This window comes from Macrosteles quadrilineatus, unplaced genomic scaffold (assembly GCF_028750875.1).
Source record: "Macrosteles quadrilineatus isolate MER2022 unplaced genomic scaffold, UCM_ALF_1.0 Scaffold_1__1_contigs__length_201487025, whole genome shotgun sequence".
In the NCBI taxonomy this organism is placed as follows: Eukaryota; Metazoa; Arthropoda; class Insecta; order Hemiptera; family Cicadellidae; genus Macrosteles; species Macrosteles quadrilineatus.
The window spans coordinates 22,166,299-22,190,432 of NW_026542594.1; the positions used below are offsets into that span (position 1 = coordinate 22,166,299).

Here is a 24,134-nt window from a genome sequence, read left to right on the forward strand (position 1 = left end):
CCTTACTTCTCTGGGGTTTTATTTAATATAAGTCCTATGTTTGATTAACAAAAGGTATAAACATTTTTTGTTTATCGATTTCTGTAACATTTACATAATTAGTTACAACTTACAAGTTACACTAACACACCATTAGGTTTGACAAACTCTAAAGAATTATCAGGGTAAAATGTTTATCTTGTGTGACATCAATATCAAGTAATTTAAGTTAGTTGTTAGATTCTTTTGGAACTATATTGTTTCAAATATAAGGTGGGTTTTAGTTTTAAGTGATCTTTAAATTGTAAGTGAATTAAATTGTATAGTTACAGTACGTTTAATCATGCATCAGCGCAACTTATACTCTGTACTAGGTTGTCCAAGAAAAATTTAAACCTCTTACCTACATTAAAAGAAACAAATTTTATCAAACTTATTTTGTCAAGTTTAGTTTTGTTTCTAAAATGAATGATAGTTGCGTAACTATTTTATACAGCAGATGTAAAAAACCACTTAAGTCTCTTCCGTGTTCTCTTCGAATTCCAAAGCTCAGGTAGTAATGGCTAGACTCCAAATATTGTGTACACTGTCGCCAATAATATTTATATTGGACAATATATTATAATCCTCTTCCCTGTTCGTTGTTTGGATATATTGTAATTCTACGTACACTCACTAAAATAGTATTTTATAACTTAGTTGTTTTGTAACTTGCCTAGTATTGATATCTTCTAAAAAAATTATAGTTAATTTTTCTTGGGGAAATAACTAATGGTAAAAATTAATAAATTATTCTCAAATTTCAGAACTTGCGATGGAAAATCCACTTGCGAACTCGGCAAGAAGTCAAGATTTGGTGATGACTTGGATTGGAGAGATAGAAACTGCTTTTGCGATGAACTCTGTCGCAGATACGGAGACTGTTGCTTGGACTCTCCGTTTTACAACATCGCAGAGCAGAGGCGAGGAATTGCGTCCTTCACATGTGTGGACCTGCGACAGTTTGGAGGCATCTACATGATGACGACCTGTCCTCCAGCGTGGGGCAACCCGAGAGTCAGGGCGATGTGTGAGACTGGCAGCAACAATAGACAAGACCCCATCGCGGGACTTCCAGCTACTAGTCACAACACAAGTGTCACCTACCGCAATTCCTATTGCGCATTGTGTCACGGAGATACGCAGCTTGAACTGTGGACACCTAGGATAGAGTGTCCTACATTGAACATCCAACACAACCTGACGAGGGAGAACTTTACCAACATGTTGACTTACAATCACACCAGGAACCCACCTACTTGGGGAATCACCATGAAAGACAAGTTCCATCCTTGCACGATAGATCCCGTCATTCCTGAGACATCTTCTCATTTAGTCAGGAGATGCCAAGCTGACGCTATTAAGTCTTGTGCGGTTAACTGGACAAACAACGATGTGAGGAATAGATGTGAGGCGTACACTTCTATGGTGTACCATGGAAACTATGCGTACAGAAATCCTCACTGCGCCATGTGTAACAATGTACCCCTTCAGTACCTTGCATGCAGCAAGATAGTATTTAGGACTTTTTTCAACAAAGACTTTAGTCCTGTTGCATTTGCTGTTTTGTTTGATTTGTCTGGTGGTAAAACTGTTGGTAAAGTTCAGCCTTGCACCAAAAGTCAGTTGTATGACCCATTTTTCAGAAAGTGCAGGGACGTTATTCAAGATATCTCTGTTTATGAAGAGCTAGTAATACCACTAGAGGAACAACAAGAAATGATGGAAGAGGTTTTATATCATAACAGAACTAACCACACAAGCTATAGTACGGAATACCATCATGTCACAGAAAGCAGTGAAGATCCACAGTGTGCCAAGTTTATACTCAACCCCGAAGATTTTGAAAGTAACAACGGTTCAGTGTTTGTTCCAGCTTACGATCAGACTTTCAAGCGAGGTAAATACACGATTCGTGATGACGGGACTTTAGAACTTTGTGTTGACGCTCTTGGAGTACAACTCGCAGATAAGTTCGGAGAATATATGGGTTACATAACGTTTGCTGGGCTAGGTGTATCTATAATATTCCTTATTTTACATCTCACAGCCTTTTTGTTGGTTCCTGAACTAAGAAATCTATCTGGGAAGAATCTAGCGTCACTGTGCGTTTCTCTTCTTGTGGCATATACATCCTTCATGGCCGGACAACTATTGAAGATCAGAACAACCTCTTGTCAAGTGGTCGCAGTATTGACATATTACAGCTTCCTGGCATCCTTCACCTGGATGTTGACAATGTCCTTTGACGTTTGGAGAACATTAAGATTGGCAACAGCTGAATTGAGAGTTTCTGCTGGAAAACAATGGAGGAAGTTCACAATTTACTCACTTTGGAGTTGGATAGCACCGGGAATAATAGTTTTATCTTCTCTTCTTGTTGAGTATGCCCCAGAAGGTTCAATTCCCTCCGAGTACCGTCCAGACTTTGCAATCAATGCTTGTTGGTTCGGCCAGCGTAGAGCGTTACTGCTCTACTTTGCTGTTCCTCTGGGAGTCATCATGGTATTGAACGTGATATTTTTTGCAAGTTCTGCCCACATGATTTACTCAACTACGTCTACTACAAGATTCACGGCCAGTGCTGGAACACAAAGAGACTTCCGATTGTACATTCGACTAGCGTTGGTGATGGGATTGACTTGGGTTGTTGGTCTAATAGCAGGTACTTTGGACAACGAAGGACTCTGGTATGCCTTTGTGGCTCTCAACACATTACAAGGACTGTTCATCTTCCTGGCGTTCACCTGCACAGACAAGGTGATCCGAGGTCTAGCCCTGAGGAAGGCCGATGGAAGACCTCTCCGACCTCCCTCCTTCTCCTGGTCAGGTGCCTCCACAGACAGTACGAGGAAGTCACATATGTCCGATCCAGGAACCACAGACACTCTCTACTAACCAAAGTTTTCATCCGTAGCTTGTATCTAAAGTAGCTTTATTAGTCTTGTGAGTTTTTGTGAAAATATGTGTAAAGCTTGTATTAGTGTATTTTGTACATATCTTCTCACCATGACCATTTAGTTAGATTTAAGTACGAATGAAGAGTATATGTAAAATAAATGTATTATGTGATAAGTTATGATACATGACTTTTAGGAAGCTATATAATTAGGCTCTTGAAAAGAAGAACCAGGTAAGATATTATTATATTTTTAAGTTGAAGTACAAATTTAAGAGTTTTTTTTTTTTTTATATAGAAATTAGTTATTAAACTGCTTTGTAATTTTTTACAGACCCTTGCAACACTTACATTATTGAAAGCAATTGTCAACAAAGTTATTAGATAAGTAGCAACCCCTAATACATTGTTAGTAATTCCAACTACCTATTTGTAAATCAATTCAATTCAATGACTACTTGCTTTTGCTTTTTGTTTTTTTCTTCAAATTTGTTCTATATACATCTAAACTATAAAATTGTATATTTTACATTTAGTTATTTAAATATCTTTTAGTTTTAGCAATGTACATAGTTGAAATGTATCAAAAGTGTAACACATGTAAATAATTAAATGTTTTCAACTTTTAATTTGTTATTTTTTGGCAATACAGATTTGATAAAATCCCTAAGTGATTTTCTCCTTAGCTACCTTTTCATAATTTTGTTACCGTATTTTGATGTAGAGACAAACACAATTGGGGCTTGTGCTATTCCAACTTGTTCCGATGGGTAAGGTACAAGACACTAATGAATACTTACATGATATTATATATTATATATCTTGAATTATTCTCCCAAGTGGGGGTGTTTAGGGATAATCTAAGCAAAACTACGACAAAAAACGAATTTAAACTATAAAATAATCAAATGTATTTCTCATTAATGTTTTCATGACAAAGGAACAATATTGGACAACAAAACAGACAGCTGATAGTAAAAACAACATTCACGTCATCTTAAGTATGACTATTACAAATAAATAATAAAGGCAGGCATTTTCAACACTTTCCCTTATTTGCATAGTCATGCCGAGAGTCCGAGATTTTCTCGCAGAACTTGAAGTCTTGGTCGAGTTCGTTAGTATATCTGCTAGTTGATATTCCGAACCGATGTGCTTTACAGTCAGCATTCCTATATTTATCCTGTCTCGAATGAACAGGTACTTCCGCTGAATATGTTTTGTACGAAAGTGAAACTCGGGGTTTTCACAGAGTTTTCTTGCTGATTCGTTGTCAACTTTCAGGATAGGAACAGCAGACAATCCTATAAGTTCTTTGAACAAACGAGCAATCCAGATTGTTTCTTTTGAACCAAGATTAGCTGCAATGATTTCAGCTTCACAAGTTGAGTCCGCAACTAACTCCTGACGACGACTAAGCCAAGTTATAGCTGCACCCGCGTATTTAATAATAACTCCACTTGTTGAACGCATTGTAGTTGGACAACCAGCAAAGTCCGCGTCACTATAGCACTCCAGTAGACGTGTTTTAGGTTTGGATTGGTACACTAGCTTCTGGTCCACAGTGCCGGTCAAATAGCGTATAACACGCTTTGATCTTGTGACATCATCTTGTGTAGGATTTTCTAAGTGACGTGATAGAACACTTACACTAAATGCAATGTCAAAACGAGTACCACGAGCAACATAAAGTAGGGCTCCAACTGCCGATCGGTATGAAAAATCGGAGGCTTTCCCTGGTGTTTGAGCAGTGAGCTTCTCTATGGGAGTAAGTACTGGCTTGCATCCTTCCATGTTGAATCGAGAAACGATCTTCTTGATATACGCTGATTGGCAGACCAATATATCACCATCACTTTGAGAAATTTCGAGTCCGAGAAAGTATGACACTTCTTTAGCAACAATTTCAAATTGTGAACGAAGTTGCCCAATAAATAAGTCCATTTCAGTCTGACTAGTCGCTGCGACTAATCCGTCATCAACATAGAGTGCAACGATGATTTTTCCAGCAGGGGTAGGACAAATGTAGACGCAGGGATCTTCACGGCTCTGTCGAAATCCTAAGCCTTTCATGAAATTGTCAAACCGTTTATTCCAGCATCGAGGTGCCTGTTTCAGGCCGTATAAGCTGCGTTTGAGACAACAAACATGATTTGTCCCATCTGAATATCCTTCAGGCTGCTTCATAAAAATCTCTTCTTCAACGTCTCCGTACAAGAACGCAGTTGAGACGTCAAACTGCCGTAGAACCATATTCTCAACGGCTGCGATGGACAATATTGATCGAACGACCTCCAGACGAGCAACCGGGCTGAAGGTTTCAGCATAATCAATACCAGGTCTTTGGGCACATCCTTTGATGACCAATCTCGCTCGATATTTGTCAACACTTCCATCAGGATTGCGCTTTATTCGGTAGACCCACTTGTTGTTGATAGTCTATTGGACAACAAAACAGACAGCTGATAGTAAAAACAACATTCACGTCATCTGAAGTATGACTATTACAAATAAATAATAAAGGCAGGCATTTTCAACAATATATTATATATATATATATATATATAATCATCTTCAAAGTATTCATTAGTGTCTTATCATTAATGAACCAATAGTGTTCCAATTGTAAAATACATGTGGTTCATTTTAAGAAAAAACTTAAAAATTTTAGATACGTTTAAGCTTTAACCTTTGTTATAGAGATCAGCTTACATTTGACAAAAATCGTTAATAATTATTATTATTATTAACAATTATCCCACTCCAATAATCAATAACAGCCAAGTGTTGGCCAATCAGTTTCATAACTTCAAAGGGGGCTTAAGACTCTTTCATATACAACTGACAAATTAAAATTATTTGTTACTAAGCTATAGAAAAAATATACAAAAAAAATTGATAGATTAGATACTGGTTGTTAATTTAAGTTTAATCAGACAAGACTGTTACAGAAGACCCAAAATCATGTCACAAGACGACTTCAACCAATCAAATGAGTAAAAATAGTAAATACTTATTGTTTATCACACAGAAAAAGGAAAATACAGACATTGAAGAATTTATTACCATTCAATCAAACAGAAATTAAAAAAATTATAACAATCAATATCTTTTGAATTCAACACGTTTATCAAAAGGTGTTCACAGCCTTAAATGTTTTTATCCTCAACTATATTTGTGTACCCCTGTTTAAGAAGGATGTTTATCACACAGAAAAAGGAAAATACAGACATTGAAGAATTTATTACCATTCAATCAAACAGAAATTAAAAAAATTATAACAATCAATATCTTTTGAATTCAACACGTTTATCAAAAGGTGTTCACAGCCTTAAATGTTTTTAACCTCAACTATATTTGTGTACCCCTGTTTAAGAAGGACAACCAACTTCTTTTACCAATAATGATGAGGAATGTACTTTGATGTGTAGAACTTGACAATTAATACAGGTGAATTCAAAACCAAGAAATAGTTAAACAAAAATAGAAAATCAGTTAGATGTATAAAAGATAACCTTAGGTTGACTCCTGGTGGTGTTTATGGTTGTCTTAAGTTACACATTTATTGTAAGTGCAGTTATTCTAATTATTATAATTTTGATTTTGCTATTTGATTTAAAATTAAGAAAACTGACACAGTTAACCCAGTAAACCTGGTCAAAAACGAAGAGATGGTACTAAGGTATTGCTGTTAAGTCATAAGGTTTACAAAAGGTCCAGCCATTCTAACCTTCTGCTTACAGTTCTTGGCTTACTAACACATTCAACTAATTACAATGGTATTTTTGTAAACATGGAGAAGACCCACACTTCTTTTACATCGGGAATATGTACAAGGTGTAATGCAACTATATCTTACAATTAAGTGAAAATAATCTCCATTCATATTTGTACAAGTAACACAATCTATATAGGCCTAAACCATCATAAATCCCAGATTTAAAAAATTATCTTTGTCAACGTATCCCAACTTATTCAATTCATACAGCAATAGGCTACATAAAAATATTTTTTGTCATACTCCAGCAAAAACAGTCGTTTTCAATAAATTTATTGTGGTCTAAAGTAACTCTTTTACTCCCTATGGAGTAAAGAGCATTTTTAGTCCCTACGGAGTAAAAGTCAGCAGTTGTAAACTTTGAGAGTAAGTAATCGTATGAATCGAGAGTATGTATCCCTTGTTTTAATCGGTTATAGCTTATTGTTGCATTCTGGTTAACAGTTAGACATATTGATGGGATGATGTACACTACACAATGGTAACAGTTGAAAGTTGAAATGATTGAATCACTTACTACAGTCGGGACCACGTAAGTTTGCAGTTGGTGGCAGCCAATCACATGACAAGGCTAGTGCGACGTTGCCACATCGCCCGTTGACAACACTAATTAAAATATACTAAGCAATATTTTCAAATCAGCTGGTATTATAAGATTTGGCAACACCGCACGGTTCTCATTGGTTCATTCAACACCGTATGGTAAAAGGCTCCTCCCTCAACTGCAAACTTATGTGCTTCCGACTTAAATTGGAAACAAGGTAGAAGTCAAAAAGAGAGCTTCTTTACATTAAAAGTTTTGTTGTTTTGTTTCCTAACTAAGGCCAATAATTTGTATTTCGTAAGACTTTTTTGTTTGCCTTTTAATTCCATTATACCTGTTGTTGATTTGTAACTGTATTGTTGTCACAATTTTATTAATTAGGCTAATTTGGAATAATAAGACAATATCAAATATGTAACGAAGATAAGTCCAGGTATTTGTAATAAACATTAAATAAAGTTTTTTTGTTGTTGTAAATTTCCAAGTTTTCTTATAAATTGTAATGTTCTGATAGCATTGTTTGAATCCAAAATCTCATAAAATCAAAAGATGTCTAGTTTACAATATAATATTGAATTAAACCTCGATTTAGTTTGATAAGGTTATTATTATATAGCCATTTTAGGAAAAATACTTTTTTGCAGTAAAGCCTCAGTAACACAATTTATGATCACTGTTGTGGTTCAACTGAAAAATCTCATCTAAATAGTCCGTGACTAACTAGTGCTGCTACCTAGTAGCGCATTGAACAACTTGCTGTTGCACTATCTGTTTGCAATCGTTGGCTTCAGCTTAAATACCGGTTTTTGACTCCTCAGTCTCCAAGAACAGATAGCCGAGGTGACTAGGGCGTGTGTCACTTGGCCAGTGGCATTCGTCTGCTCGGGATCCAATCCCGTCCTGTGTGGCAAATAATTGGTGACCTGTGTGTTTGTAGCGATATACTACAACCACTGGGGCATAGTGAGGTGTTCATAATCCTTGGTTTACACATACACCTCGAATCATCGGATTGGGTGAATCTTTTCTAGCTAAGTAGTTGTTAGTGTATCCTATAAACATGGAGGCCACCAATGGCCGTATAATGGAGCAATATGACAAAAAATATAATTCATCACACAGGCAAAAAGCGTTTTTTTCCACCCTCGTTCATTTTTCGAGTTAAGCTTGAACTCGGGTAGAAAAGAGTGACTTTAAGCCTAAGTGATGAAATATACTATTTTAACATAAAACAATCGAAACATTTTGGATACATAACTAAATAGTCTTTTATCAAAAGTAACTATCAAAGACATTCTAAGGATTTTAATCTTTTGATATCCATAGTACGTCAATTAAACATAAAACGTAATATAGCTCTATTTTGAAATAATTCAAATCTGCCCAAGTTAAACATTATAGCAATTTGGTCCAAGTATCCAACAATAACTCTCTGATCAAAAATAGTGTTATAATAATGTTTAACAACCACAAATATTACAATAGCAGGTAAATTATCTTGTACCGCCTAGTTATTCTATTCTCAATTGAATAAAAACTAAATTTTAATAATCACAAGGAAATAATGAAACACAGTCAAGTTTGAACTTTTTATTATAATGTTTTTAAAATACATATCCTATAGACTAATAAATATCTTTTCATAACAACATAAATATAAAAATGTACAATTTACAAACAGTCAAGAAATAAAAAGAGGCAAGTCGACCAATACTAATGGGTTCCAACTAAAACAATATCACGCCAGCTTTGTGGTATTGACAACAGCCACATCACATCACAAGATTCATCTAAATTTGACTAAATTCGTGGGACACATGTGAGATTGTTTGGAAGATTAAAAGTGGCTTAAAGATTATTTAGACACAATATTTCTCGGTGCTAACACACTAAACATAACATCACAGCATTCTGAACCCATTAGTATTCGTAAAGTAAAACTAACATCTAATATTTGGATGTTCAGTCTTATTTATACTTATTTACATAAAATAAGGACTGAATCATTTATCTAAGTGCATATGAAGATATGTTAGTAGCACCGATGTTTACGTTTACAAAATGACACTGTCATGTCGTAAGGAAATTATTTAAGGAACATTAAAAAATAACAAAACGAGTATAAAAAATGTGTTATAAATAAGTACAAAAGGTAAAACACTAAGTACAAAGGATGAAATGATAAATAAACTGTACAAACTATTCACACAACAATAATACAATCCGAAGATTAAACCATGAAATAGAAATGCATGGAATAATACTGAAAGACGTAAATCTATTTACGATGGCGCTAAAGTCTAAAAAGTATAGACTAACTAATGCAGAATTTACAAAAATATTACTTTTTTACCACCGTTTAATAAATAGAAATCTCTTTAAGTACATTAACCACCAAAAATACCTAACATGAAAATAACTAAGACTGATTTTAGATCCTTATAAATAAAATATACAATTCAACAAGCGATTAATTACTAAACAATAAAAGAACACAGCCTAGAATGACATCGACCTCCCACTTCCAGCTACTGTCTGAATGTCGTTACAAGGCAATGTAAGTAAGTCTTACAGTTAACAACATAAGCGATTATTGGGTAGAGGTCTTGTGAGTTACAAATAAGCTCTTAGAAAGTGATGTTACCAACTAGATTCTAGATTGTGAGGATATTAAAAGAGTGCATATTGAAATTATGTGATAAAATACTTAGATTATGGTGAAGTTCATAAGGAGACTCTTTAATTACCTCCTTATTATAAAATTAAATTTTTAATTGTTTCTGACCAATTAATAAACATATTAATTGAAAGGTTGGGAATATATACTTAAACTTTAAAAAATATCTTCATACAATTAAAAAAAATTACTTCAAATCAAATTTATTTTTAACTGAGATGAAAATGCGTTATCCCATCATAACCATAGCACAATAACTCTTTCATAAAAAATTGAGCTAATATTTAAATTTTCACAACCGCAAAGTGAACAGGTATCTTCTTGGTTCGTTTGAACCAAGCGAGGTTAAACAACAAGAGCCAGTCTCGAGGTAAATGATCTAAGGAAGTGAGAGATCGGAGAGTGAAATCGTACAAACCTCACTCTGCTCATTCCAAGTCAACGGCCTTTCTTTTTATTCCACTATCGCAGCCGACCAACTCAGCTTTCAACTGGAAGTAAGAGTCAATTCGCTCCTTGGCGTACTCCTGAAAAATAATTTTAATAAATTGTTTAGTAGGGCTAATTATTTATTTGTTGTTATGGCCAGTTTGTATCAAACTGTATGTAGACTATAGTCAAAGTTTGAAAAATAAACAACTTTAATACCTGTGGTAGAGTCATATGGAATGACACTAAAAAATAAAATATTTGACAATTCAAGAAATTATCAGGCTACTTTCAGGCAGGACTGTAGATTCTTCATTGCTTCAGGGCATTAAGATATTTTCACGGACGTTCTCAATGCAAGAGAAGTGGTGTTGTTTCTATAAAGAAAACTTTAAACTTTACATTTAATTATAATTCAATTTTATTTAAAGTTTTAAACCACATTACTCGCAGCTTCTTTTTAAAATGTTGTAGCTTTTTTTTGTTTACCCACCTATTAAACTTAAAAACAATTGTCAATTAACAGTAGAGTATCCATGTTTAGTACTTAGTAGGGTGCTGCTGATGTGACAATACACATAGCCCACATCAACAGTTTAACTGTCCTAAACCATCTAACTACTGTATCTAAAAAAACACAATGTGTCACTGTATGTAAATGTTTAGAAAAAAGAAATGAACTAATGAAAATATCTGATTTTCTTTCTGATTTATGAGTTTGTATAAAGTGTCCTTGTGTGCCTTTGCAACTTAGGCAAAATTATGTATTGATTTTTGTACAGTAGTCTTGATTATCCAACCTAAACCGGCTAAAAACCTATTCATAGCCCAAACATGGTTTATTATTTAGACGTTATTGTCAGCTTCGGCTGACGTTATTGACTGAATCCTTTTGATCTTTTTTTATTTACTACAAGAGTTGCTGCACCATTCTACTACCTTACATTGTTTAAAACTCTTTCCAAATTTTTTGTATAGCTTTGTAATAATGACAAATCTTTCAAATTTTTTGCCCTAAAAAACAATACTTAGGGTAGAAAAATCTAACTATTTGAGACACACTTAGGTTTTTTACATGCTTTCTAAACAAAAAGACATGTTTTGCTCTTTTTTAGAGGGGTGATGAAGACTCTTAAAACAGTAAAAATGTAAAATATATATTACAAGTGTTATTAGACATATCTTTTACTTTCTCCCCCTATACCATAGTATATGGAGAAAGTATTGTTTTCGTCAAAATTTTCGAGTTTGAGTTTTGAGTGGATATATTCGTTTTGGGTCCCCCTGGACCCAAAAAAGTGGTTTTGGAAGTGATGTCTGTGTGTCTGGATGTGTACAGAGCTAGAGACTACACCTGTGGTCCGATTTTGATGAAATTTGGTATGTAGGTTCTAATCCATGGTATCTCCAGGCATTTTTTTCATTTTTCTGAAATTTGGATTTTTAATGGGGATTTTCCCATAAAAACCCATAAAAAACCGGAAAAATTGGATTTTCTCAAAAATGGCCCGAACGATTTTGATAAAAATTTAGTATGTTGTAGCCCTTTTGAATAAAATGGTACCAATCCCATATCTGTAAAAATTACGGTTCAAAAGTTATGGTCAAATATGTTATTTTCCCATAAAAACCCCATAAAATAACAAAAAATAAGGATTTTAGAAAAAAATCCGGTTTTGATGTAACATAGTATCTTGTAGTCCTTACAGTTTTGATAGTTTTTTTTTAATTTTTTAGAAATTTTTTTATGGGGATTTTCCCATAAAACCCCATAAAATAACGGAAAAATAGGATTTTCCCAAAAATGGCCCAAAACGATTTTGATAAAAATTTAGTATGTTATAGTCCTTTACATTCTGAACAAAATTGTACAAATCCCATTTCTGTAAAAATTACGGTTCAAAAGTTATAAATTATGTCATTTTCCCATAAAACCTCCATAAAATAACAGAAAAATCGGACTTTCCCGAAAATGGCCCGAACGATATTGATAAAAATTTAGCATGTTATAGTCCTTTAAATTCTGAACAAAATTGTACAAATCCCATTTCCGTATATTTACTCTCACCGCTTACACATGATAAAGGTTGTTGACAAACTTATGGGAGAAAGTATGTGTCAGAATGCTGATACCGTTTATTTTTACTTCCCGTGACAGCACAATATAAAGAAAAGCATTATTTGTCCCATCTGCTATGTGTTTGCATTCACACTGCAAGATGTTGAATGTAGCTGAGAGGTATGAGGATTGATTTACTTTTGAACTAACATTACATCAATATATACGACCTGTCACTATTTTCTATTTTTTTCTTTCTCCCCATATACCATAGTATATGGAGAAAGTTTTGTTTCATCAGAGTTTGAGTTTTGAGTGGATATATCTGTTTTGGGTTTCACTGAATCCAAAAAAGTGGTTTTCAAAGTGATGTCTGTGTGTTCAGTTTCGTTCAATATCTGTAGGCCGATTTTGATGAAATTTGGTAAGTGAGTACTAATTCATGGTTCTCCAAAAAAAATTCTGTTTTTAAATTTTTTTTGTTATTTTTAATTGGGATTTTTCCATGAAAACCAATAAAATAACGAAAAATCGGATAAAAAAAACCCTGGTTTTGGTTAAGTTAGTATGTTAAGGGCCTTATAATTCTAAACTAACAAGTGAAACCCCACATTGTTTTAAAAATTACGGTTCAAAAGTTAATGCAGCTTTTCCTTCTGTTTACCTATGATAAAGGCATTGACTATTGTATGAATAGTCAAAGATAATGGTTTTTGACAAGCTAATGGAAGTTTGTGTCAGATTGCTGATAGCGTTTATTTTAACTAGTAGAATGAGACAGTAACATAGTGATGGCTTCCTACAATTATTTTATTTTATATAATTGACTAGATATAAAAGATGCAATAGGTTTCAAAGAGTGACACTTTGGATGACATGAATCTGCAGAGTACTGATTGCGGCTTCAAAAGGTGCATGGACTTACCCGCTACGGTGTAAAGTCAAAGGGAGAGTCTGATAACATGGAAGGTTGGAAAACTGAAGAACGGAAAATCAAGAATCTACTTTACTAAATTAACACAATGTTTAACTGCAATATCTTACCCAGTATCCGAAGGGAATCTGACTTCTCTTGGCGTTCACCATTCCCCACAGTCCCCAGAACAGGTGAGACGCCAAGGTAAAGTTGCGTACCTCTCTGATCAGCGTGTCTAGGCACACTGGTGCGTGTTGTCCCGGTACACTGTGTGCGTATTGCTCTAAGAACACCAGCTGTGGACAGAGTAAGCAGCTCATAAACACATGGAACACAACAACCTCTCAGTAACACAACAATCTATTCACACTTGCTTTGTTTGATTGCATACTACTTTATACAACTGAACAATTCAAAGATCTAAGTTACGTCGCATCTTTACCTTTGTGGTTGTACAGTTATAACAATATCCTGGATGTAAGAAGGGACCAAGATTTTGCCTTTGGTTAAGATTTTGTTTCATCTTGGATTTTTAAATCTCTTTCATCATCATCAAGATTAAGTTGTAACCCTTTCTATTCTCTGGCGTATTTTCACAAGGTTTTCTATTCGCTTGCATAATGCATTCCTCAATTTTACAACTTTTTTAAGTTGTCTCATTTCAAGGGAGGATAAATTAATTTTTATCAATCCATACAGTGATCATACATAAATATAACTTACCTTTAAAGTATTATTTTGTACACACTATGGTAATAAGCCATGATTTACCATAACTATTTTTTAAGTTATAAAAATTGTTCTTAAGATGCTTTTTGCTTTTATAATGAATCTGTTAGTCAATGGTATTTTTTATGTCATAACTCTTGTAAATACGCTAGATATTCTTCACAAGTCTATCAATATATCTTTCAGAGAACAATCATATCACTTTGCGTTTCAACATATTGATTCCTTGTGCCCACATACAATCAAATACAAAATTTGTTATTCTTTGGGAGTTAAAGAAATTTTCACATCTATTATCTATGATTCATACAGTTAATTCGTTTTGCACTATCAGACTAGTCGATCAGATATAATATTACTGTCATGAGATTTTACTTTACCGTACTAATTTACCCTGTATTCATTTATATTTTCGTAACATTTAGGCTAACATTGATTTCATTTTTGCTTAGTTTCACAGTACATAATAAGCAATTTCTTATCTGAGATTACATAAAATTATAGATGACCTTGTGTACCCGATCATAGCCAAGTTAGATTAGTCAAGTACAAATTTGTGTTTTGCCAATGATAAAAACTTGTAAGAATAAGAATCATAACCTATTGCAAGTGTGTGAATAGATCATAAATACATTTACAAACAAAAAACACATAATAGTTTTACTTTCAAATTGATGTGATGTAAATGTTGCAAATGAAAATAATTTAAGTACAATAATAACTGTTAGAGTAGGCCTACATGCAAGTTACATAAATTCTAACATACATACAAGTAATCTGAAGCCACTTTTGATGGGAAAATTGAGTTTTGCTGAAAACTAGAAAATAGGAAGCTTAGTCGTGAATTTTGATATTTTGTTTTACTAAAATATGGTAAAAACCATTATTGAGAAGTTATACCTCTTATGAGTGAATTATCCAATAAGTAGGTAAGCTGTATATATGCATAGCCTATAATGTATTGTTAATATATATAATCGTACATCAGTTATCTAAAGAGACTTATTTTCATTTTTAGTCCAGTTGTCTAAGCTCTAGAAGAGATTGGTACTAATTAACCTTGTTTTCCCTCTTAGAAATCACCAGCAGAACAACAGGGGCAGCAAAACTCTATTTTCCCCAAAAGTGGGTGTTACCAATGTCAATTACCGTGCATATTTCAACCTTTTTTTACAAGCTGGTCCGACATAGTCAGATCAGAGATCAGAGGGTTTGCGACATCCCGGGTTCGGGTTCGAGAATTCCCAAGTTTGAGAGTTCCCATGGGAGTCCGTAGCTTCCGCAAGTTGCCCCGAAAAGAAACAAAACACACAAAACGCAGAGAGGCAAAAACAACAATCGACCAATCACAAACTGATAACAACTGATTATCAGCTGTCCTCTGGTGCGCCGACTTGCGTGGAATAGTTTGGTGCGGAATTGGTAGGTTGATTGTGAAGATTAATTCCAAAGTATAATTTTTTGTAAAGTTTTTCACAAATTATTTTTTTAAAGGATAAACTAACTGATGAATCTGGTTACTGTTACAGTAACAATATTATTTTCTAATTCATGTGTGTTTGCCCTCAGTTTGTTCAAGTATCAATTAGGCTATGTAAAATAACCAACAATACATCATAATCTAACAAATTTCACTCAATTGAATAAACAAAGGCAATATGTAGGACTACTTAAGTTGACCAGCTTGATTTAACGGACACATTTATCAAATTTCATGCAATTTTTAAAGGTTTTTCACAACATTGATGTTATATTTTACAACAAATTTCATAAGGAAAATTAGTTTTTCACCCCCTTCCATGCAGCTCCTATACAACCAACAAAGGAAGCCTCTAATATTTCCTTGTTTTATTTATTTACTTGACCAAGATTACGTTTTATTTTTCTATTTCATTTAATTCAAACACAATTAATTCCACCACATATTCCACACAAGCCAGGCACAGTTGTTCTCATTCTCGAAGAAATCCTACTTGAAATGCCTACCCCTAAATTGGATGAGAATGGTAAAATAATAGCCATTAAATGGTGATAATGAATTTAAATTGACTAAAAATGAATTAAGTGATACCTAGCATGATAAAACTAATAAAAATAAAGAAACTTACCTCGCCTGAAAAATCATTTTAGGAAAACTTGGTAATATTAACTAGGGATGGGCTAGTTTGGGACATTTGTCCTTGAAAAATATTTGTTACAGGTATTTCAATATATTTTTACAAATTGTATGAATTTTAAAACATAAACTCACTTGTAAGAAATTAAATAGAATTTGGTAAAAATTTATTACATTAAAATCTTTAAACTAAATTATTGAGCAACTGCTCAATTATTGTAAAACATGAATTGCTTGTAGACCTAATTCAAAAGCTCTGACAACTTTAATTAATTTGTCCTTATAAAGGTATGTTTGGCATCCAGACCAGTTTCTCGTTTGCAAAACATAGCCTGTCCCTAGTAAATATTTGCACACCATATCAGTATTATAAGTAATTTTCAGATCAATAATTTGTCAAAAAAAAGAAACAAGATAACAGTATAAAATTGATATTATTTCATTCTTCCCATGAGCCTTTTGAACTATAAAAGTCAGAAAACTAAAATGTTTAGCATATAAAACTTACTTTTATACATATGGTTTATAAATAGGCTAGAACAGTGTAACATGTTGAAAAAGAAAACATAACATTTTTTTTAGTAGCTTGATATAATCTGATATGGTGCATGAGAGTTTGAAGTTGCATGAAAATACTACGACCAATCACACTGGAAACTTTCATTCATGAATAATTTAGTAAATTTAAGTAGCCAAAATGTCTAAGCATGCCTTTGTTTACAGCACAAAATTGAACATTTTCATTACTTACTGGAACAACGTAAGACTTTTTTATTCCAAGATCTTGTTTAAAAAACTGTTAAAAAATAATCTGAACTCCATTTGCTGAATTGAAATTTGAGTAACATACAACAAATGTTCACAAAAAAAAACATACATTGTCTAAATGAAAATTTGTTTGCCAATTTATAATAGAGTATTATTTGTTTTAAGGCGGTTTCTAGTTTCCAACTCATTTATTCATATGTGAATCAATCAAGATACAGGTATATAAATATGTAAGTTACCGCCTTCGCAATCCTGATTTGTTATAGCACTACGACCGTTTTGGAGATAGCTCCATCGTCAGGTGCGAAGTCGTACAAGACGATGGAGTAATCTCCGAAACGGCCGAAGTGCTATAACAAATCAGGATTGCGAAGACAGTAACCTATATATTTATATACCTGTATCTTAATTGGTCACATATGAATATATTTATATATATCCACTTGCAATCTGCCACACTGAAATATCAAGATACAGATACCGGTAGTGGTAAAAACAAGCTAAAAAATAAACAATAATAGGTAATAAAATACATCCATTCTCTCTTTCACACAGCAACAAAAGTCAGGCCCATTTTGGCATTAAAAGGTGCAACTAAAAATAATGATTAGGTATTCATGATTAAAATCATATTAACTAGGTGAATAATAAAAAATATTCAAAGTAAAATTTGTAAGCTGTTTGGTGAGTATGTTGTAAACAGTTAAGTTGAAATATAGTTGAATTTCATAGTTAAAATAAAATACAACTAACTCATACATTAGGATCACATAAAACTACTTTGAAAACAAGCCATCATTGTGTTAGAAGACAGATTCAGTAATCTATTCTTATAACCACTTAAAACATTGTTATATATTAACACATTTAAAAATCTATAACAATTTTTCTATTACTTGCTTGTTATTCAAAGTAGCCTATGTTACTTATACACGCCTATTTAATATGTTAATTATAGTTTCCTACATTAATATTTGCCATTGTGTATAATAGTAACGAGTATGTTATAACACTCGGTAAGACACTTAGTTGCACCGCCAAATGGGCAAATAGACTGTCACTTACCATCTGGTCACGAGAAGGGTAGTTTTCCTTGACAACTCGGAAATTCGGGTGTTCCGCTTCAGTGTAATCATAGATCCACTCGATAAAGTGATTGGCGATATCAAAACCTCGGTAATTGTACGAGCAGTACTCGAAATCAATCAACACAATGGTGGGGTCCTCGAGGTCTTCACGAAGCAATATGTTGCCTTCCTGCATATCATTGTGGCAGAACACCACTGGAGATTTCAACTTGATCAAATGCTCTCTGAAATCCAACAAGGCTCCTTGTGAATCATCACTATACAGTAGTTTCTGGTTAACATGGGAGATTGCTACAAGTTCTGGCTGATCCTATTCATCACAATATTGCATCTGTTATGAGCTGACAATCACATGTTTAGCTGAGAAAACAGTGGCTTTCTATACCTTCTATGGCTCAGTGGAGGCTGACTTTTCATTGAGATGCAACAAAGTTCTCAAAATAAACCAACAACGTCCCAATTTCTGAACTTTTATTTCCTAGCACCCTGAGTCAATCACAATCACTATGAGTGATGATATTTATCGTGGCCGTGGAATTATTACATTATTGTATTAAAGGGAACCAACTGACTTATGCTTGATGAGTATAAAATATACAAAACGAAACTAAGAAGAACAAACAGATAATATCATCAATGAAAAATTACAATTTAAATTCTACTCTCTCTTCTTTGATATCGCTAACCGTTTTACTGATAGTGATAGTGAAGGGAAGACGCCAGGTCCAGTCAGTTGCAGGTATGATAGTTGCTCTATCTTTGTTCATTTGTATGTCTGTGCTTTTTTGTGTCATGTTTTATGTATTTATTTATTCTGGTCTTTTGACATATTGCAAGCTTTGACAATGTTGTGTTTGCAACAATACTAGCATAGACAAATAGAATAAATAGAGACCGTCAGCTGTGCTGCGGTTGGCATAAGTTCCGGCGTCCACCGCTAGGTTTGCCGTGTAGTTACGGCGCACACCGCTGCAGCGTCTGCTGGTCGCATACGGCTCCTGCGCTCCTTGCCTGCAGCGGTGTGCGCCGTAACTACACGGCAAACCTAGCGGTGGGCGCCGGAACCTTCCTTTGACATCCTATATTTATTCTATTTGTCTATGATACTAGTCAGCAACTGTTGAAGAGAAATTTGGACTAGGCCTACAGAGGTATGATGACCTATTTTGAACAAATTAAACTAAAAAAACTACAGACAAAAATCCTTAATAATCAATTTTTTTAGAAGTTGTCTTCTAAAAGCCAAACATAAAAAAGGAAAATAATTTTCTTAAAAGCTAGCAAGATGGCTTCTGAAAGGTACACCATTGACTATTTGTCTACTTGTAGGCCTAATACTAGAAGGTGTCTTACTTCAGCCAGGAGACCTCTCTCTTCAAGTCCAGCTTGTAGAGCACCTCAGCGATTGGACTTTCATCTACCTGGTTCTCCTTCATTTGACCTTCATCAATGTTTTGAAGCCACCTGAAAATGAAACAGATTGTCAATAAAATACAAAAACAATTTTTTAAGTTTGGTACACTATTGATGAAGTATATTTGAGTTTCAAATTATTACTTTCCACAGGAACATATTGTGAGGCAAGATCATTTTTTGTTTTTATAAAGGAAAAGAGTCATAGAGCAGAAAATCTCGTCTGAAAAAGACTTTTGGAAAAGTTAATGAAAAATACCTCGATAGTACAAATTTTTCTCCTACTCCTTGATAGTCTTATAGAGGTTTGACTGTAGCTACTTCCCTATAGGGGAATTCGCTAAAATCAAGGATAAAATGAAACTCCAACAGACGAAAAGTGTATCACAGGCAGATTCAACAGTATTTTCATTTTGTAATAACTAGCTAGAGATAGGCTTGTAAAATCAGCAGATTTCAGTGACTTCCTTGACCCCCTAGTAAAAACAGTAAATTTTAGCGACTTCCAGTTTCCACTTGTAAAATCAGTGAATTTCAGTTACTTCCTTCACGTCTTTATAAAATCAGTGATTCCCTACAAAGGTACACCATCCACACAGTACTTCCAGTACACCTCCTGGTAAAATTAGTGAATTTCAGAGACTTCTTTAACCTCCTAAAATGAGCAAACTTCAATGGCTTCCGTAACCCCTGGACAACTTTTTCCTGGGACTTCCGTCAATTCAGTGACCAGTAGACACCCTGTACTCGTACAGTACTTAACTTCTACTACAGATGATACAGACTTTGAGCTCACCTATTGGTGGTGTCCCAGAGCCAACGAGGCTCCTTGTTGATAGGAACGTTCATAGCATGCACAGCGGCCATCTTGGTAGCTATCTGACGACTCAGCTTGTCATCAGCAAGTTCCAGCGTCCTGAGTGGCCTTGCCTGCAGAACATCATCATTGCATTTTATTTCAGCAAACACAATGCATATTTTGTGTAACAATTCCATATAAAAATTACCACAAATCTGAACATTCATTGACATGTCTAGTAGTATTATTGGAAGAGTGTTGGTGTTTTTATATCCAGGGATGGTTTTGGAGAATTAAATCTAAAAAGAAAAAAGATACAGGCATTGAAGATGATGAATATCCTAATAAAAGTACAAATTTAAGACCAAGTTTAGACTGTCATGTTCACTTCTGACTACTGTACTTACTTAACATTTGAGTCACTACACTTTTTGTTAAAAACATTAACGTATTAGAGTACCTTAATAGGCCTAAAAACATCAATAGAATGTTGTAAAATATTCCTGGACAAATTATCATCTTGTCTACATACCGGTATATACTCCTCAATCCGTCCACCAGGGAATATGCCATGCAGTTTGGGCCCCAAGTTGCGTTCAGACAATAGAGTGAAGATGACAGAGTCAGTAATGAGACTCTCGAGTGCTCTCTCTCCATGAGTCTGGCCATAGAGACGCAGCAGGACCTGTGAAGGCTCAGCAGGCTTGACTAGGGGCTTGGTGAATGACACCTGGTACAGCCAGTTGCTCAGTCCTCCACTGTAACAGGCAGACATGTAATGAGACACTCTCTCCATGAGTCTGGCCATAGAGACGCAGCAGGACCTGTGATGGCTCAGCAGGCTTGACTAGGGGCTTGGTGAATGACACCTGGTACAGCCAGTTGCTCAGTCCTCCACTGTAACAGGCAGACATGTAATGAGACACTCTCTCCATGAGTCTGACCATGGATATGCAGCAGGACCTGTGAAGGCTCACAAGCTTGACTAGGGGCTTGGTGAATGACACCTGGTACAGCCAGTTGCTCAGTCCTCCACTGTAACAGGCAGACATGTAATGAGACACTCTCTCCATGAGTCTGACCATGGATATGCAGCAGGACCTGTGAAGGCTCAGCAGGCTTGACTAGTGGCTTGGTGAATGACACCTGGAACAGCCAGTTGCTCAGTCCTCCACTGTAACAGGCAGACATGTAATGAGACACTCTCTCCATGAGTCTGACCATGGATATGCAGCAGGACCTGTGAAGGCTCACAAGCTTGACTAGGGGCTTGGTGAATGACACCTGGTACAGCCAGTTGCTCAGTCCTCCACTGTAACAGGCAGACATGTAATGAGACACTCTCTCCACGAGTCTGACCATGGATATGCAGCAGGACCTGTGAAGGCTCAGCAGGCTTGACTAGTGGCTTGGTGAATGACACCTGGTACAGCCAGTTGCTCAGTCCTCCACTGTAACAGGCAGACATGTAATGAGACACTCTCTCCATGAGTCTGACCATGGATATGCAGCAGGACCTGTGAAGGCTCAGCAGGCTTGACTAGTGGCTTGGTAAATGACACCTGGTACAGCCAGTTGCTCAGTCCTCCACTGTAACAGGCAGACATGTAATGAGACACTCTCTCCATGAGTCTGACCATGGATATGCAGCAGGACCTGTGAAGGCTCAGCAGGCTTGACTAGTGGCTTGGTAAATGACACCTGGTACAGCCAGTTGCTCAGTCCTCCACTGTAACAGGCAGACATGTAATGAGACACTCTCTCCATGAGTCTGACCATGGATATGCAGCAGGACCTGTGAAGGCTCAGCAGGCTTGACTAGTGGCTTGGTAAATGACACCTGGTACAGCCAGTTGCTCAGTCCTCCACTGTAACAGGCAGACATGTAATGAGACACTCTCTCCATGGGTCTGACCATGGATATGCAGCAGGACCTGTGAAGGCTCAGCAGGCTTGACTAGTGGCTTGGTGAATGACACACTGGTACAGCCAGTTGCTCAGTCCTCCACTGTAACAGGCAGACATGTAATGAGACACTCTCTCCATGAGTCTGACCATGGATATGCAGCAGGACCTGTGAAGGCTCAGCAGGCTTGACTAGTGGCTTGGTAAATGACACCTGGTACAGCCAGTTGCTCAGTCCTCCACTGTAACAGGCAGACATGTAATGAGACACTCTCTCCATGAGTCTGACCATGGATATGCAGCAGGACCTGTGAAGGCTCAGCAGGCTTGACTAGTGGCTTGGTGAATGACACCTGGTACAGCCAGTTGCTCAGTCCTCCACTGTAACAGGCAGACATGTAATGAGACACTCTCTCCATGAGTCTGACCATGGATATGCAGCAGGACCTGTGAAGGCTCAGCAGGCTTGACTAGTGGCTTGGTGAATGACACCTGGTACAGCCAGTTGCTCAGTCCTCCACTGTAACAGGCAGACATGTAATGAGACACTCTCTTCATGAGTCTGACCATGGATATGCAGCAGGACCTGTGAAGGCTCAGCAGGCTTGACAAGTGGCTTGGTGAATGCCACCTGGTACAGCCTATTTATAGTATTTATCTGGTTGTTTTATTCACATTCGACTGTATAACTGTTCCATAATCCAACTTCCATATACAAAAACTGGACTGTACAAAAAACTGCAATTGAAAAAAAAACTACACAACTGAATATAAAAGTATGGAGGAGGATAAGTTTCTTAATGGTCAGTTTCATGACAGTTGTAAGATCTTTTTTTCTTATAAGATGGCAGGACACAGAAACAGAAGAGACACAAGCAGAGTGTTATCTGTTCATTCACCTGTGTTTGTTGACTATAGTCAGAACACTTGTTGATATCAAAATTGTATAAGTCATTGTACATTGCAGACCTGACAAGCACTTTAACTGAAAACACAAAATGCTTATCCGTACCTCCATTAAAACTACCAAAAATAAATTTGATTCTCTTCCCAATCAGAGATTTAATAATTTAGTAGCAAATATTTTACATTTATTCTTAAAACTGTAGATTAGTTAAAATATGAATGATATATTAAATATGAAGTGTAGGGCCTATACATCAAATAATTGCTATGTGCTCCTTAAATATGCATAAAACTGTTCAAATCTGTTTGAAAAACACTTTACACAATCTACTACTTTTGATGAAGCAATTTCTAGACGACAATAAGCAATTTTTATTTTTTTTTTATTCGGCAACCAGTAATCCAACAACTAATGCAACAATTTAGTAGTAAGGTGTCAAGAGGTGGCTGGCCAGCCTTGTCGTACACAGCATTCTTGGGTTCAGACAGACAGTAGTGGCGTGATACGCGAGTCACCAATCACACCACATCGCGCCACTCTAGCGCTCTCTCTCTCTCTCTCTCTCTCTGACTCTGACACTCTCTCGCCGTGACGTCACTACACGCGTTGGCTACCTGCTAGAGGTCGTACGGAACGAGGTGAAGCTTGGAGGGGAATAGTGGTGTGGCGGGGGAAGTGTCGCTATGCGAGGCGGTGATCGGCTCGTTTCTTACCCCCACCATGGATTTCCCCGCTTTAGACCGTTCCTGCCGAAAATCTCAGGCTTCACCTCGTTCCGCACGACCTCTACCATGTAACGCCACTTGCTCGAGGGATAAAGATAATTGATAAAATGACCCATTGCTGAATTGTTGCATTTAATTTACTTTTGGTACTTTTATTTTTATTTAATATAGTTTTGAAACGCTTTTAAAAAATATTATGAATTACCATTGGAAACTGTACTATTTTGTAGGCCTACGCAATATGATACTTAAGATTACGGTACCTAGACTATAATTATTTATGATTTCGTGTTCGTACAGAAAAAAGCTACAAGAAGAAAAAAATTAACTAGTAAATTCATACTGAAGAGAGAAATAGGACTAC

The 24,134-nt window shown here is 35.7% G+C and overlaps 2 protein-coding genes across 5 annotated transcripts in view; one reads left to right on the forward strand and one right to left on the reverse strand.

Moving 5' to 3' along the window:
* The window catches only part of LOC129004964 (uncharacterized), a 71,327-nt gene extending 67,394 nt beyond the window's left edge, over window positions 1–3,933 (forward strand). The window contains exon 3 of the mRNA XM_054433696.1: window positions 786–3,933. Coding sequence (XP_054289671.1) covers window positions 786–2,916 — 2,131 coding nt within the window. The 3' untranslated portion in view covers window positions 2,917–3,933. The remainder of the gene's footprint in view (window positions 1–785) is intronic.
* Window positions 3,934–8,814: 4,881 nt separating this feature from the next.
* LOC129004972 (choline/ethanolamine kinase) overlaps window positions 8,815–24,134 on the reverse strand; it is a 52,054-nt gene continuing 36,734 nt past the window's right edge. For 3 of the 4 annotated variants that reach the window (XM_054433711.1, XM_054433716.1, XM_054433704.1), the window contains exons 3-8: window positions 20,766–20,991; window positions 20,231–20,364; window positions 19,375–19,485; window positions 17,999–18,245; window positions 13,449–13,616; window positions 8,815–10,443 (exon numbers count right to left, since the gene is read on the reverse strand). In XM_054433711.1, the coding sequence (XP_054289686.1) occupies window positions 10,345–10,443; window positions 13,449–13,616; window positions 17,999–18,245; window positions 19,375–19,485; window positions 20,231–20,364; window positions 20,766–20,991 (985 nt within the window). In that variant the 3' untranslated portion in view covers window positions 8,815–10,344. Of the gene's footprint in view, window positions 10,444–13,448; window positions 13,617–15,198; window positions 18,246–19,374; window positions 19,486–20,230; window positions 20,365–20,765; window positions 20,992–24,134 lie in introns of those variants that run through there. The other variant, XR_008491788.1, reaches the window with a different exon arrangement.